Source organism: Engraulis encrasicolus, chromosome 21 (genome assembly GCF_034702125.1).
Source record: "Engraulis encrasicolus isolate BLACKSEA-1 chromosome 21, IST_EnEncr_1.0, whole genome shotgun sequence".
NCBI lineage: Eukaryota > Metazoa > Chordata > Actinopteri > Clupeiformes > Engraulidae > Engraulis > Engraulis encrasicolus.
Window position 1 is genome coordinate 39,360,651 of NC_085877.1, and position 13,395 is coordinate 39,374,045.

Consider the following 13,395-nt stretch of genomic DNA (forward strand, 5'->3'; position numbering starts at 1 on the left):
ATGATGATGATGATGATGATGATGATGATGATGATGATGATGATGATGATGATGGTCTCTAGATGTTCTGGCTGTGGTGGTGGTGGTGGTGGTGGTGATGATGATGATGATGATGATGGTGGTGATGGTCTAGATGTTCTGGCTGTGATGATGATGATGATGATGATGATGATGATGATGATGGTCTGTAGATGTTATGACTGGTGGTCTCTAGATGTTATGACTGTGGGCCTCTAGATGTTATGACTGTGGGTCTCTAGATGTTATGACTGTGGCGGTCTAGATGTTGTGGCTGTGGTGGTCTAGATGTTCTGATGGTGGTGTAGTGTTGCAGGTGGAGTTCTGAGTTGCATCTCTCTGGCCATCTGGCACCACACACACGGTCCACAGAAGGTTGTGTACACACAGTCATGAGTCAGGTTCCCCTGAGACAAGAAAAAGACAAAATCAGTCCTCTGAGTCTCTGGGTACTTACATTACATTGCATTTGCCAGACACTTTATAACCAAAGCGACTTACAAACGACGACATAATCATTGCCAACATCACTAGCAGATACAAAGTGCACAGGAAATATACAGAACAACAAGCAAGTTAGTTAGTTAGATTTTTTTTGTTGTAAAGTAGCGTACACACAAACACACATACACATCATGTCAAGAGTCTGGCCTTTGGCTCAAGCATTAGTGGATAATCATGAAAGAGGAGTTTTTACTTGCTTCTTGAAGGCTGTAAGAGATGTGCTTAGTCTTGCTGCCTCTTGGGAACAGCATACTTCTCAAAGTGAAGTCTCCTAGCCTAGCTAGGACGAGTAACACCCATTTTTCCAAGGTGTATATCCAGTTATTTATTGTTAATGAACTAGTTATATTGTCTAGTATTTGATGAAATCCGCGGAAAATGGGCGTTCCTCGTCCTAGCATGGCAAGGACACTTCCCTTTGAGAAATACCCTCTGTCTCTGTCTCTGCCCCCTCCCATACCTTTTCTCTCTGCAGCATGGGTGGGGAACTCACAGGTATTGCTCGGGCGCCACGTACGGCCCGTGAGGCCGCCTTATCCAGACCCGTATCATTTTAATGTTATACATTTTTCCATTTTTGGCAAAGGACGCGATCAACTTCTGGGAAAAATGAAAGTCTTTGGGTGCGCGATAAAATGTATGAACTTAAGGAAGAAAAATCTGCACTCACAAACTGTGTCTCAATATTTTTTTACCGGTATATTACCACCATGTCCAAAAAGCAAACGCGTTTCGGCTATCAAGCCTTCATCAGTGCGTGGTACATTTTTACATGAAATATGTAACGCAATCTTTGAAATTACCTTTGCAATACATTAAGTCATATTTTCAGGGGACCTAGTGGAAGTGGGGTCTGTTGTCTATTGGCCTCCCTCAATAAATAGGCCTAAAGTGCAGGGGGAAATTCTAGTTTGTCTGTTCATAGTACGGCCCTTGGAGGACTTTAAATGACCCTTTGAATGAAAAAGGTTCCTCACCCCTGTGTGTGTGTGTGTGTGTTTGTGTGTGTGTGTTTGTGTGTGTGTGTGTGTGTGTGTGTGTGTGTGTGTGTGTGTGTGTGTGTGTGTGTGTGTGTGTGTGTGTGTGTGTGTGTGTGTGTGTGTGTGTGTGTGTGTGTGTGTGAGTGAGTGTGAAAGTAAGTGTCTGCCATGCGTGTTTCCCAGTTTCTAACTCCCCAAAATAGAAAATAAAGAGAAGGCATTATATGTGAGAGTGTGTCTAAACTTTTGGCCTATACTGTATTTATACTTATGTGTGTGTGTGTGTGTGTTTCGAAAATTCCCAGCTCTATGTGTCCAGGCGATTCTAGGGTCAGATGGGACCCCAAGCGAAAAATCAAAGGAATGAACATTTGAAACAAAATTGCCGCTACTGTAGTAAAGTGTGAGCTGTTATTCACCATATAGGGGCTTGGGGGTCCCAAGTGGCTGCCTGCCTAGCCTGGTTACAAGATGCGCCTCTATGTGTCCTCACTCACCTCAATGCCGTAGCGTCTGCGCATCACCGCCCTCATGGAGAGTGTGACGGGCTTCACCACGCCGCCCATACAGATGTCCACAAGGGGGAGACAGAGGGGCTCGCCAAAGTCCTTAGACGTCTTGCACATGAAACACCACAGGCACCAGAAGTTGAAGCAGCCTATATATTCACACACAGACAAACACACGAACAGACATCCATTACATTACATAACACTTAGCTGATGTTTTTATCTAAAGCGACTTACATTTATTTTAAAGGATAACTTCAGCCCATTTCAACATGCAGTTGTAATGCTCACATTACCCTGGACTTGTCAGTACCTGAGAATTTTGTTTTCCTTCTTCAGCCTTTTCCGAGACACTGGTCATTGTAATGGAGGCAGGTATTTGTTTACATTTTAAAAAATCATTTTTATTTATTCCCAAAAACATCAAAAAGATTATGCAACATCAGCAGACAACTAGCAAACAGTGATAGGTGTTGGGAAAATATTTGGAGTAGGCATATGTTTTTTAAACAAAAGCTGCCCCCATTAGAATAGCTCAGATCTTAGAAAGGGCTGAGCCAAAAAAAATGCAGCATCACCGGGTACTGACAAGTTAAGGGTAGCGTGAGCAATACAACGAAATTGGCAGGAATGCTCCTTTAAGTACAGGGTATTGGTTAAAGCCCCTGGAGCTGTGTCAGATTAGGAGCCTCAAGGGCACTACAGTCAAACACATGAACTAATGAAATAAATGATATTACACTTTATGGGATACCTTTACCCAAAGTGACTTACAGTTATTTTAAGTAGGGTATTGGTTAAAGCCCCTGGAGCAGTGTCTGATTAGGTACCTTGCTCAAGTGCACTTAAGCCATGGATGGAGGGAGATGTGAGGGTGGGATTCAAACCTGCAACCCTCTGAACTCAAAACCACCTTCCTAACCATTAGGCCATGACTGCCCATATAAACAAATACACAAATCAAAAAATATCTGCAGGAAGACTTGCTGATTAATGTTCACTTTTTTCTTTGCTTCTTTTAATGAAAAGTAGGACAATCCATAATTAGAGTGTGCTGCGTGTGATTATATGCTTTATTATTATGAACTCTCTCTCTCTCTCTATCACACACATATGTACATACACACACACACACACACACACACACACACACACACACACACACACACACACACACACACACACACACACAAACACAAACACACACACACACACACACACAAGCAGGCACGCACACACGCACGCAAGCACGCACGCAAGCACGCACACAAGCACGCACGCACGCACGCACGCACACACGCACGCACGCTGCACGCATCCGTCTGTCATCCATCTGCCCCTCCCCAAGGACAACACAAGGACACACACATGATGGCATGTCATCGAGGCACTGGAAGAGTCCTGTGCTCCACTGTCTGGACTGTGTTGTCATAGTTGTCGAGTTGAAGCCGACAGGTTGCGTGACTACCATCTTGTTCGCCATGCCAACGACCTGTTCTACAGAAACACAAAATAAACATTCCATTTTACAACATTCCATTATTAGATAAACATTGAGCGCCAAAAAGGAGAAAGGAATTTAGTTTCACTTTCTCCACCAAGGTCTGCAACAAGACAATGACATTGACAGCATTGTTCACCATCACAAAAAACTAACCCTACTTATCCATGACCCCCTTGCACTAACTTTTCGATGCATGCATATTGTGCAACCCCCAACATTTTGTAGCCTACATTGCTATTTGCGGCACTCTTTATTTGCCTGCTTTATTGCTGTGGATATTGTTGTGTTTTAACATTACATTACACTTTTATCCAAAGTGACTAACAGCTATTAACAGTGTATTGGTTACATTTTATAACATTCCATTCCATGCCATTTTATAACATTCCAATATCAGACAATCACTGAACGCTAAAAAGGGGAAAGATATTTGGTTTCACTTTCTCCACCAAGGTCTGCAACAAGACAATGAAGAGCATTGTTCACCATCACAAAACTAGCCCTGCTCATCCATGACCCCTTTCACTAACTTTGCAATGCACGCATATTCTGCAGCAGCATTTTGCACATTGCTGCATTCTATGTTTGCCTGCTTAATTGCTCTGGATATTGCAGTACTCTTGAATTCTGGTTATGTTTTTTGAAACATTACAATACATTCAATACATTACATGGAAGGCGTATAGGGACAGGGAGGGTTGGCAATTCTGACCTGCAACCCCCTGAACTTAATGGAACAGTCCACCTCATTTCAAGAAATTGCTCTTATGTAGTTAAGCCCTAGTAAAATATGAGAATTAGATTTTTCTCTCTCTATCTGTTTGTATTGCCTATAGTTTAACAGTATAGCCATATTACATTGTAAGTGTAGCAATGGAAATCTATGGTACCAAACAAAACAAAACATCATTAAATCGGTAACACTTTATTTTAGGGACACATCTATTAGCACTAATACATAAAATATTAATGCATGTGTAAGTAACTTGTAAGGCATGTACTAAGCAAAATAAGACAGTTGTTAAGCATGTATTCACAAATGTCTTGTTCATGCACAATAAGGGATTTATTACCAATATAGCCTTAGTAAGGACCTAGTAGACCTAGATTTCTATTTATGTGTAAGCAGTAAGGGCCAGAATACAATGTGTATAAGCTCCTGGTACACAACAAACCCTGAACAGTGTGAAAACAGATATGGAATAAGGGTCCCTATTCTAAAGTGATGCATTGCTCAGCCCAGATGGCTTAGGCCCCCCCACTACCTAGGGCCCCCACTCTACGTTCCCCCCCCGGGAAGCAAAGTGTAAGAACATTTCAGAGTCTACATTAGTCTCAGTAGGTATGAAGATCTCACTTATTCTACTCATTGTGTCAATGAGTAATTGGAAGCATTATATAGCAAGGATTGGACGTAAAGTTATCAATGACGGTGGGTGGTGAGATGTCATTTTTTCATACACCAATTAGTTTTAATTGTAAAAACCCTACAATAAATGCAGAATATAACGATGAGTAATAGTTTGGAAGCGAAACTAAGCTATTCCTTTCTGATAAATAAGTTAATGTTTGAGAAAACTTAGCTACAAGAAGTGCAGTGCATGATGGGTAGGCTACGCCCTTAGTCAGAAATGCAATGCATGGCCAATGCAGCAATGATAATATTTCTGTTGTTACGTACATGGCAAATTGTTTGGATAGCAACTAAATTTCACAAGTGAGGGGAGGAGCTAAGGACGTAGGCTCAGAGCTGGGTAGGTTGTCTGTTGGCCTAGATTGCGTACCCATCATGCACTGCACTTCTTGAAGCTAATGTTCTCAAACATTCCCTTAATTATCACAAAAGAGTAGTTTAGTTTTGCTTCAAAACTATAATTCTAATGTTCTGCATTTATTTTGGTTTTTTTTACAATTAAAACTCAGTGGTACATGAAAAAAAATTACATCTCACCAACCCACCGCCATTGACAAGTGTACGTTCAATCCTTGCTATATATAGGCTCTTGTTACCTCCCTCTCATTGATATGAACAAGAGAAAACTAGATGACTCAACTGGGTAAGTATTAATTATTTGATATACCCTTACACTTTGTAGATCGGGGGGGCTAGGTAGTGCAGGCCTGGGTGGTGTGGGGTCCCTAGGACTTTGGTAGTGCAGAGGCCCTGAGCCATCTGGGCTGACCAATGCATCACTTTAGAATAGGGACCCTTATTCTGCGTCTGTTTTCACACTGTTCAGGGTTTGTTCACACAGTGTGTCGGGAGCTTATACACATTGTATTCTGCCACTTACTACTTACTAATAAATAGAAATATAGGCTTACTGGTCCTTACTAAGGTTATATTAGTAATAAATCCCTAATTGGGCATGAACAAGACATTTGTGAATACATGCTTAACAACTGTCTTATTTTGCTTAGTACATGCCTTACAAGTTACTTACACAGGCATTAATATTGTATGTATTAGTGCTAATAGATGTGTCCCTAAAATAAAGTGTTACCATTAAATGTACTTATAAACCACTTTAAAATGAATGTAAAAATCACCAGAGTGCAAAAAGGCAATTTTATCCCGCTCAGTGATCACTTGTGGCTTGATGATAATGGTTCCATTTACTTCCAGTGATTAAGCTATGCTAATAATTCTAATACTAATAAATCTAAGCACTGAACACACTGAGAAGAAAATGATACACACATTCATGTTTAATACTTGTAAAAACTGCAAATATGTGAAAATCAAAAGAGTGTGCACTGTTCCTTTAAGACTACTTCCCTGTGGTATGGCTTTCTGACTGTTCAGTTAAAAGCCAAGCTGGGGCGTCTGGTTAAAACTGCACTGAACATTGCACCAAGATCAGGGATATATGCAGTCCCTCTACGAAAAGTCAGTGCTCAGGGAGGCACTGAAGATGATAGAGGATCCCACACACATTCTGCACCATGAGTTTACACTGCTTCCCTCAGGTAGACGTTTCAGGACGCTGAACTGCAGACTGATTAAATATAAGAACTCCTTTGTCCCCAATGCGATTAGAATGCTCAACGGTAGATAGACATGCCATGTGAAGGGAGTGCACAGGTTTTTTTTCATGTTTCTTAAGCTTTTATGTTTTCTATGTTTCTATGTTGTATGGGTATGTGAGTGAATACTGTGTTATGCAGTGATTGGTGAAGCCCAAGACAAATTTCCCCTCCAGGGACAATAAAGTACACTCACGCCTAGTACCCACAGGGGAAATTGCCAGGCGGGATCCGCGACGCGCAATATCGCGGTGGGGGTGTGGTCACGGATACTACCAGTAGATTCTCCCCGGGGCTAACTACGCTGCTCACCCGACTTTCAAGCCTCGCGGCGCGGCATGTGTCTCGCAGCTGACACCGGGTAGACCGAGCGAGATAACAAACGGCGAACGGTCGTTTGCACACATTACTCACCCAATATCACAACACAGTGTGTACATGGCTTAAATGCGATTGTGTTTTGGTCCTAGATAACATTTAAGCCCCGTTATATCATTATAGAAGTACAGAAGTAGTCTAATATAAGCTTGTAGCTGCCTGGTTCTGGTAAAATGCTAATGTTAGCTTACTCGGTTAGCTCAAAACTTCGAGTGATCAAATGGCAATGTGGGGTAACCTATTTGTGTTACATAAGTTCGTGGTGCATTTTTGCATCAATCCGCGGTAGTTGTGACATCTACAGTATAAGCATTTAGGGTCTTTATATTAAGCAAAAACGTGATGTTGGAAATCACAGAAATCGCCGCCATGTTTTTCAAATTTTTTTGTAACTCCCGCCCTTGCTACCCATACGCCCATCTGATTGGTTATTGGACCATCAAATTTGCATGATATAGAGATCTCGTCTATATCAAACCGCGTCCCGCTGCGATATCGCTTCCCCTCCGCGCTGTCAAGCGCGATATCGCCCCCATTCAAAGTCAATGAGAGCGGAGCGAAATTACTCTGTGTGGGTACGGGCCGTGACTCTAACTCTAACCCTTACGGCCCGTACCCACACAGAGTAATTCCGCTCCGCTCTCATTGACTTTGAATGGTGGCGATATTGCGCTTGACAGCGCGGAGGTGAAGCGATATCGCAGCGGGACGCAATTTGATATAGACGAGTTCTCTATCGCCTAGTACCGACTGGGGAAATCGGCAGGCGGGATCCGCGACGCGCAATATCGCGCTGGGGGTGTGGTCACGGATACTCCCAGTAGATTCTCCCCGGGGCTAACTACGCTGCTCACCCGACTTTCGAGCCTCGCGGCGCGGCATGTGTCTCGCAGCTGACACCGGGTAGACCGAGCGAGATAACAAACGGCGAAAGGTCGTTTGCACACATTACTCACCCAATATCACAACACAGTGTGTACATGGCTTAAATGCGATTGTGTTTTGGTCCTAGATAACATTTAAGCCCCGTTATATCATTATAGAAGTACAGAAGTAGTCTAATATAAGCTTGTAGCTGCCTGGTTCTGGTAAAATGCTAACGTTAGCTTACCCGGTTAGCTCAAAACATCGAGTGATCAAATGGCAATGTGGGGTAACCTATTTGTGTTACATAAGTTCGTGGTGCATTTTTACATCAATCCGTGGTAGTCGTGACATTTATAAGCATTTAGGGTCTTTATATTAAGCAAAAACGTGATGTTGGAAATCACAGAAATCGCCGCCATGTTTTTCAAATTTTTTTGTAACTCCCGCCCTTGCTACCCATACGCCCATCTGATTGGTTATTGGACCATCAAATTTGCATGATATAGAGATCTCGTCTATATCAAACCGCGTCCCGCTGCGATATCGCTTCCCCTCCGCGCTGTCAAGCGCGATATCGCCCCCATTCAAAGTCAATGAGAGCGGAGCGGAATTACTCTGTGTGGGTACGGGCCGTGACTCTAACTCTAACCCTTACGGCCCGTACCCACACAGAGTAATTCCGCTCCGCTCTCATTGACTTTGAATGGGGGCGATATTGCGCTTGACAGCGCGGAGGTGAAGCGATATCGCAGCGGGACGCGGTTTGATATTGATGAGCTCTCTATCGCCTAGTACCGACTGGGGAAATTAGCAGGCGGGATCCGCAACGCGCAATATCGCGCTGGGGGTGTGGTCACGGATACTCCCAGTAGATTCTCCCCGGGGCTAACTACGCTGCTCACCCGACTTTCGAGCCTCGCGGCGCGGCATGTGTCTCGCAGCTGACACCGGGTAGACCGAGCGAGATAACAAACGGCGAAAGGTCGTTTGCACACATTACTCACCCAATATCACAACACAGTGTGTACATGGCTTAAATGCGATTGTGTTTTGGTCCTAGATAACATTTAAGCCCCGTTATATCATTATAGAAGTACAGAAGTAGTCTAATATAAGCTTGTAGCTGCCTGGTTCTGGTAAAATGCTAATGTTAGCTTACCCGGTTAGCTCAAAACATCGAGTGATCAAATGGCAATGTGGGGTAACCTATTTGTGTTACATAAGTTCGTGGTGCATTTTTACATCAATCCGTGGTAGTCGTGACATTTATAAGCATTTAGGGTCTTTATATTAAGCAAAAACGTGATGTTGGAAATCACAGAAATCGCCGCCATGTTTTTCAAATTTTTTTGTAACTCCCGCCCTTGCTACCCATACGCCCATCTGATTGGTTATTGGACCATCAAATTTGCATGATATAGAGATCTCGTCTATATCAAACCGCGTCCCGCTGCGATATCGCTTCCCCTCCGCGCTGTCAAGCGCGATATCGCCCCCATTCAAAGTCAATGAGAGCGGAGCGGAATTACTCTGTGTGGGTACGGGCCGTGACTCTAACTCTAACCCTTACGCCCCGTACCCACACAGAGTAATTCCGCTCCGCTCTCATTGACTTTGAATGGGGGCGATATTGAGCGATATTGACAGCGCGGAGGTGAAGCAATATCGCAGCGGGACGCGATTTGATATTGACGAGCTCTCTATCGCCCAGTAGCGACTGGGGAAATTGGCAGGCGGGATCCGCGACGCGCAATATCGCGCTGGGGGTGTGGTCACGGATACTCCCAGTAGATTCTCCCCGGGGCTAACTACGCTGCTCACCCGACTTTCGAGCCTCGCGGCGCGGCATGTGTCTCGCAGCTGACACCGGGTAGACCGAGCGAGATAACAAACGGCGAAAGGTCGTTTGCACACATTACTCACCCAATATCACAACACAGTGTGTACATGGCTTAAATTTGATTGTGTTTTGGTCCTAGATAACATTTAAGCCCCGTTATATCATTATAGAAGTACAGAAGTAGTCTAATATAAGCTTGTAGCTGCCTGGTTCTGGTAAAATGCTAACGTTAGCTTACCCGGTTAGCTCAAAACATCGAGTGATCAAATGGCAATGTGGGGTGACCTATTTGTGTTACATAAGTTCGTGGTGCATTTTTACATCAATCCGTGGTAGTCGTGACATTTATAAGCATTTAGGGTCTTTATATTAAGCAAAAACGTGATGTTGGAAATCACAGAAATCACCGCCATGTTTTTCATATTTTTTTGTAACTCCCGCCCTTGCTACCCAAACGCCCATCTGATTGGTTATTGGACCATCAAATTTGCATGATATAGAGATCTCGTCTATATCAAACCGCGTCCCGCTGCGATATCGCTTCCCCTCCGCGCTGTCAAGCGCGATATCGCCCCCATTCAAAGTCAATGAGAGCGGAGCGGAATTACTCTGTGTGGGTACGGGCCGTATATCATGCATTTGATGGTCCAATAACCAATCAGATGGACGTATGGGTAGCAAGGGCGGGAGTTACAACATTTTTTGAAAAACATGGCGGCGATTTCTGTGATTTCCAACATCACGTTTTTGCTTAATATAAAGACCCTAAATGCTTATAAATGTCACGACTACCACGGATGGATGTAAAAATGCACCACGAACTTATGTAACACAAATAGGTTACCCCACATTGCCATTTGATCACTCGATGTTTTGAGCTAACCGGGTAAGCTAACGTTAGCATTTTACCAGAACCAGGCAGCTACAAGCTTATATTAGACTACTTCTGTACTTCTATAATGATATAACGGGGCTTAAATGTTATCTAGGACCAAAACACAATCGCATTTAAGCCATGTACACACTGTGTTGTGATATTGGGTGAGTAATGTGTGCAAACGACCGTTCAGCGTTTGTTATCTCGCTCGGTCTACCCGGTGTCAGCTGCGAGACACAGGCCGCGCCGCGAGGGTCGAAAGTCGGGTGAGCAGCGTAGTTAGCCCCGGGGAGAATCTAATGGGAGTATCCGTGACCACACCCCCAGCGCGATATTGCACGTCGCGGATCCCGTCTGGCAGTTTCCCCAGTGGGTACTAGGCGTAAGGCCCCATTTCTGTACTCTGTGTCTCCCCGTACCCAGACTACACTGTGTGTATGTTGCTGTGTATGCCTCCCTTGGTAAATGGCTTTGGATAAAAATACAGGCTAATTGTAATGTTAGGAAGTAACCCAAGATATTGGTGTATAATGGTCAAACATGTCTACATGAAAGGATAAATGGATGAATGAATGAGTGAATGAATGAGTGAATAAATGAATGAATGAAACCCCAAAGTTAAACATGTTCAACGTTTTGGCATACATGACCCCCATCCTGCACACCCATACACACCCCCCCCCGCACACACACACACACACACACACACACACACACACACACACACACACACACACACACACACACACACACACACACACACACACACACACACACACACACACACACACACACACACAAACCCATACATTCATGTACACTCACATAATTCAGTGCATTAGTCAGTCTAAACACACATAGCCTACACTACATACAGTAATACAGTTTGTCACAATATACAAGTTTCAAAAGCAGTGTTGTAGTCTACGTAGAACGCGGGTATACGGAGTATACCCACTTCTAAATTTCAGTATACCCACTTAATTGATTGATCCATTATTTAGAACAGCACAAATATATACAGTATACCCACTTTAAAAAATGCTCAAATATGCAATATACTGTATTATGGTAGCAACATACAGTACTGAGTACAGTATATACACGTCTGGATCTCATGATCCAGTGTCTAATAGTCATAGAATTTGGGAAAGTACTCTACTTACAGTAGTGGAAATTTCCCACTGTTCCTACTGAACAGAATACAAAATGTATGGCCAATTCAAACGCATTGTTGAAAGGTAGTCATGCTTATTACAAAAAAAGTAAAAATCCTGAAATCACCATCCAAAACCATCCAAATGTACTGCTTTCACGGGTAAACAATGGCAAGTCTAACATCAGTGCGCTATTTTATAGTTGGCTATTTGCTATTTTACATATGCAGGCTACTACTCCATGCTATTCTTACCTTAGCAGCAAGAAGGTTGAGTACAATCTGGTTATTAGAAATGTCTCCAAACAAATGGGCACTCCACTGTGTCATTACAGCCACACAGCATGCACACACACAGACACACTCACACACAGACACATAGGCGCGCGTGTGCGCACACACACACACACACACACACACACACACACACACACACACACACACACACACACACACACACACACACACACACACACACACACACACACACACACACACACACACACACACACACACACACACAGAGAGATAGAGAGAGGATGGAGAATGGGAGGGGAGGGGAGGGGAGCAGACAGAGAGGGGTGGGAAGAGAGAGTGAGAGACAAACAGATACGCAGAAGAGAGAGTTGTTACTGGAAATAACATAACAGGTTTATCTTGAAAAGCTTGCGTGATATCCCTCCAACTGATGTTTTTTCTCTGGCACGTAAATTACATGTTTCCGTACATGATGAGAGAAAAAAAACAACAATTAGGTATCTTTGGGTGATCAGATAGCACAGTTTCTCTCCTTGCCAAGAGTCAAGTCAAGTCAAGTCAAGTTTTATTGTCAATTTCTTTACATGCACTGGTCATACAAAGAATTTGAAATTACGTTTCTTGCTCTCCCATGCAGACATAGACTAATGTAGGTAAGGACATAGACAGTATAGACATAGACAGTACTCATACATGGACATAAGACAGTATGGACATAGACAGTGCTCATACAGACATTTAAAGTGCAAGACTGGACAACAGAAGACTTGTAGAGAACATACATTAAGAGAAGGTATTTTGTTGTGCTTTTTCTAAAAGTCCTTTGTAGCGTTCTGACATAGTAATAGTAGCATTTGAAGAAAAATAAATAATTGAAATAGGTTTATCAAATACACAAAACAACAATCAAAAACAACACATAAGAGATGAGAGTAGATTACTAGCCGCCTTCTTGGCCGGGACTCCCTGGCCTGTATTGCAATATCTAGCAAAAGCTCAATTCCAATGTCATTTTCTCATTTTGAAGAATTCAAAAAGAGGGCCTGCGTCTTTCAATGTGGCTTTAGTTATGTGGTGGTGTGTTGGCTTGGAATATGGAGTAATGCAAAGTCAAAAAGTCTGGAGCTCGCACTCAAAAGAGACTTGAAAAGAGATGCCCAAATAAAGTGGTTTTTTAATGATCTCACAATATGCCGTGCTATTTTTACAAAAGTGCAAACGTTTCGGGTGATCCCATCCTCAGTGCAAAAAAAAAAAAACAGAACATGAATGTTTCTTCTGTTTTTTTTGCACTGAGGATGGGATCACCCATTTTCTCATTTTGCAAATGGGATGGTGAATGAAGAATGAATGAAGAGTAGTACCCCAAAAGTGGCTTTAAAAACTTTTTTAAAACTTTATTGTTTTCTCCACAGAGGCGGGGCGTCAGCGAAACGCGAGGCCACAAGCACAGACTGAGGACGGTAGTCCGCACAAT

General features: G+C 43.1%; 1 protein-coding gene across 1 annotated transcript; it reads right to left on the reverse strand.

Moving 5' to 3' along the window:
* Positions 1 to 302: 302 nt before the first annotated feature.
* LOC134437408 (cornifelin homolog B-like) lies at positions 303 to 12,009 on the reverse strand. Its single transcript, XM_063186899.1, has 4 exons — positions 11,916 to 12,009; positions 3,380 to 3,503; positions 2,000 to 2,160; positions 303 to 365 (listed from the first exon to the last, which is right to left on the reverse strand). Exons 1-4 carry the CDS (start codon positions 11,988 to 11,990, stop codon positions 303 to 305), a joined length of 423 nt encoding a protein of 140 aa, XP_063042969.1. The 5' UTR covers positions 11,991 to 12,009.
* Between the last annotated feature and the right edge of the window lie 1,386 nt (positions 12,010 to 13,395).

Excerpts from the sequence above, each read along its gene's own strand:
- LOC134437408 (XM_063186899.1), bottom strand. The coding sequence starts at position 11,990 with ATGACACAGTGGAGTGCCCATTTGTTTGGAGACATTTCTAATAACCAG. Across the intron at positions 3,504-11,915 it reads TCAACCTTCTTGCTGCTAAG|GTCGTTGGCATGGCGAACAA; the intron begins GTAAGAATAGCA and ends TCTGTAGAACAG. Across the intron at positions 2,161-3,379 it reads CCTCGATGACATGCCATCAT|GCTGCTTCAACTTCTGGTGC; the intron begins GTGTGTGTCCTT and ends GTGAATATATAG.